This window comes from Penaeus chinensis, chromosome 5 (genome assembly GCF_019202785.1).
Source record: "Penaeus chinensis breed Huanghai No. 1 chromosome 5, ASM1920278v2, whole genome shotgun sequence".
NCBI lineage: Eukaryota > Metazoa > Arthropoda > Malacostraca > Decapoda > Penaeidae > Penaeus > Penaeus chinensis.
Genome location: NC_061823.1, coordinates 31,534,140 through 31,535,595, shown reverse-complemented (window position 1 = coordinate 31,535,595; position 1,456 = coordinate 31,534,140). Strand labels below are relative to the sequence as shown.

General features: G+C 36.7%; 1 protein-coding gene across 8 annotated transcripts in view; it reads left to right on the top strand.

The window, feature by feature from the left end:
• The first annotated feature begins 326 nt into the window (after nt 1–326).
• LOC125025616 (beta-TrCP-like) overlaps nt 327–1,456 on the top strand; it is a 29,937-nt gene continuing 28,807 nt past the window's right edge. For 4 of the 8 annotated variants that reach the window (XM_047613648.1, XM_047613647.1, XM_047613646.1 and 1 more), the window contains exon 1: nt 842–938. In XM_047613648.1, coding sequence (XP_047469604.1) covers nt 894–938 — 45 coding nt within the window. In that variant the 5' untranslated portion in view covers nt 842–893. Of the gene's footprint in view, nt 939–1,048; nt 1,074–1,119; nt 1,257–1,456 lie in introns of those variants that run through there. The other 4 variants (XM_047613649.1, XM_047613651.1, XM_047613652.1 and 1 more) reach the window with 4 other exon arrangements.

Genomic DNA, 1,456 nt, shown 5'->3' with positions numbered 1-1,456 from the left:
ACAAGAACAGCAACAATAATGATAATAATGACAATAATGATACTACTACTACTACTGCTAATACTAATAATAATAATAAAAAAAATGATAATAACAATGATAGTAATAATAATTAGAATTAGAATTGGAAAAACAATTATGATAATAATAATAATAACGATAATAATAATAATGATAATAATGGTAATAATGATAATGATAATAATAATAATAATAATAATAATAATAATAATGATAATAATAATAATAATAATAATGGTAATGATAATAATAATAATAATTATAATGATGATGTTATAGTTAATTACATCATTGTTATCACAATTTCTGCTGTTATGAATATCATCATTATCATTATTTCTGTTACTGCTATCAAATATTTTGGTAATAGCATTTTCTATGTGAGAAGAACCAGCATTAGCTGTAATCGCAATAGTGCCACTATCATAGGAAATGATAAAGATGATAAGAGAGAAAATGGTGAATAGGAGAAGGTGAAAAAAAATGCGGAAAGAAACAAATATGAGAAAATTAAAAAAAAACAAGAAAGAGATAAGTGAGAAGATAACAAATAAGAAGGGAAAGGAAACCGAGACCTTAAAATCCCTCCACCTGATCGGGCTTCAAAAGTGGCGCTCATTTTGTCCATCATTTTGTCCCATGACGTCACTCTCTCTTCCTGGCTCGCTGCTACAAGAGACTGAATGACTAACATCAAACAGCACTGAATACCTCTTCCCTCAACGAACTCCTCTATACGGCGGCTACAGAAGAGCGTCGGATGTCGACAAGAGGATCGCGATCGTCACTTGTTCTCGCCCGTGTGACGTCAGTTTCCTCCGTCTATTGTAAGCGAATGAAAGAAGTTTTCTCCGAGTTCTGTCACAGCGGAGATGGACACTGAACCACTTTTGGACGATAGTCTAGATTCAGTTGAGGTAGAGTGTGTCTGACACGTTGCTTTCTAGTCCTTAGGTGATGTCTGATGTACCTTTTCATGCCCGTACAGCGTGTGAGGAAGGAATCAGGAGAGATCTCGAGGCCCGTGTGTTGTCCGTCTCAGATGAGTGAAGGTCAATATTTTCCCTTCTTTTTCCACAAAACCTTAGTCTTCTTAAGCTCGCGAAGCCCCAGGGAGCGACCTCATACGCCAAGCCGCTGATTCCTCAAGTCGAAGGGACCCGCGGAGGAGCTGGAAAAGGAGAATCGGAGGGGAAATAGGAACGGGACGACCCACAAGGAAGAATCCAATGTCTGTCTGTGTCTCGTTTCCTTTCGACTTTTATTTCTGCCGTGGTCATTTCCCTTGTCTTAGTTCCCGTACGCGGGTCGGGCTTGTTTCGTGGCTTTGGTCATTTCTACTTAGTGATCTATGGACTTTTTGAATTATTTATATTACTTTTTTCACTTTTTTTGCTAACTACTATTACAAGTGAACTTCCTATTTTTTCCTTTT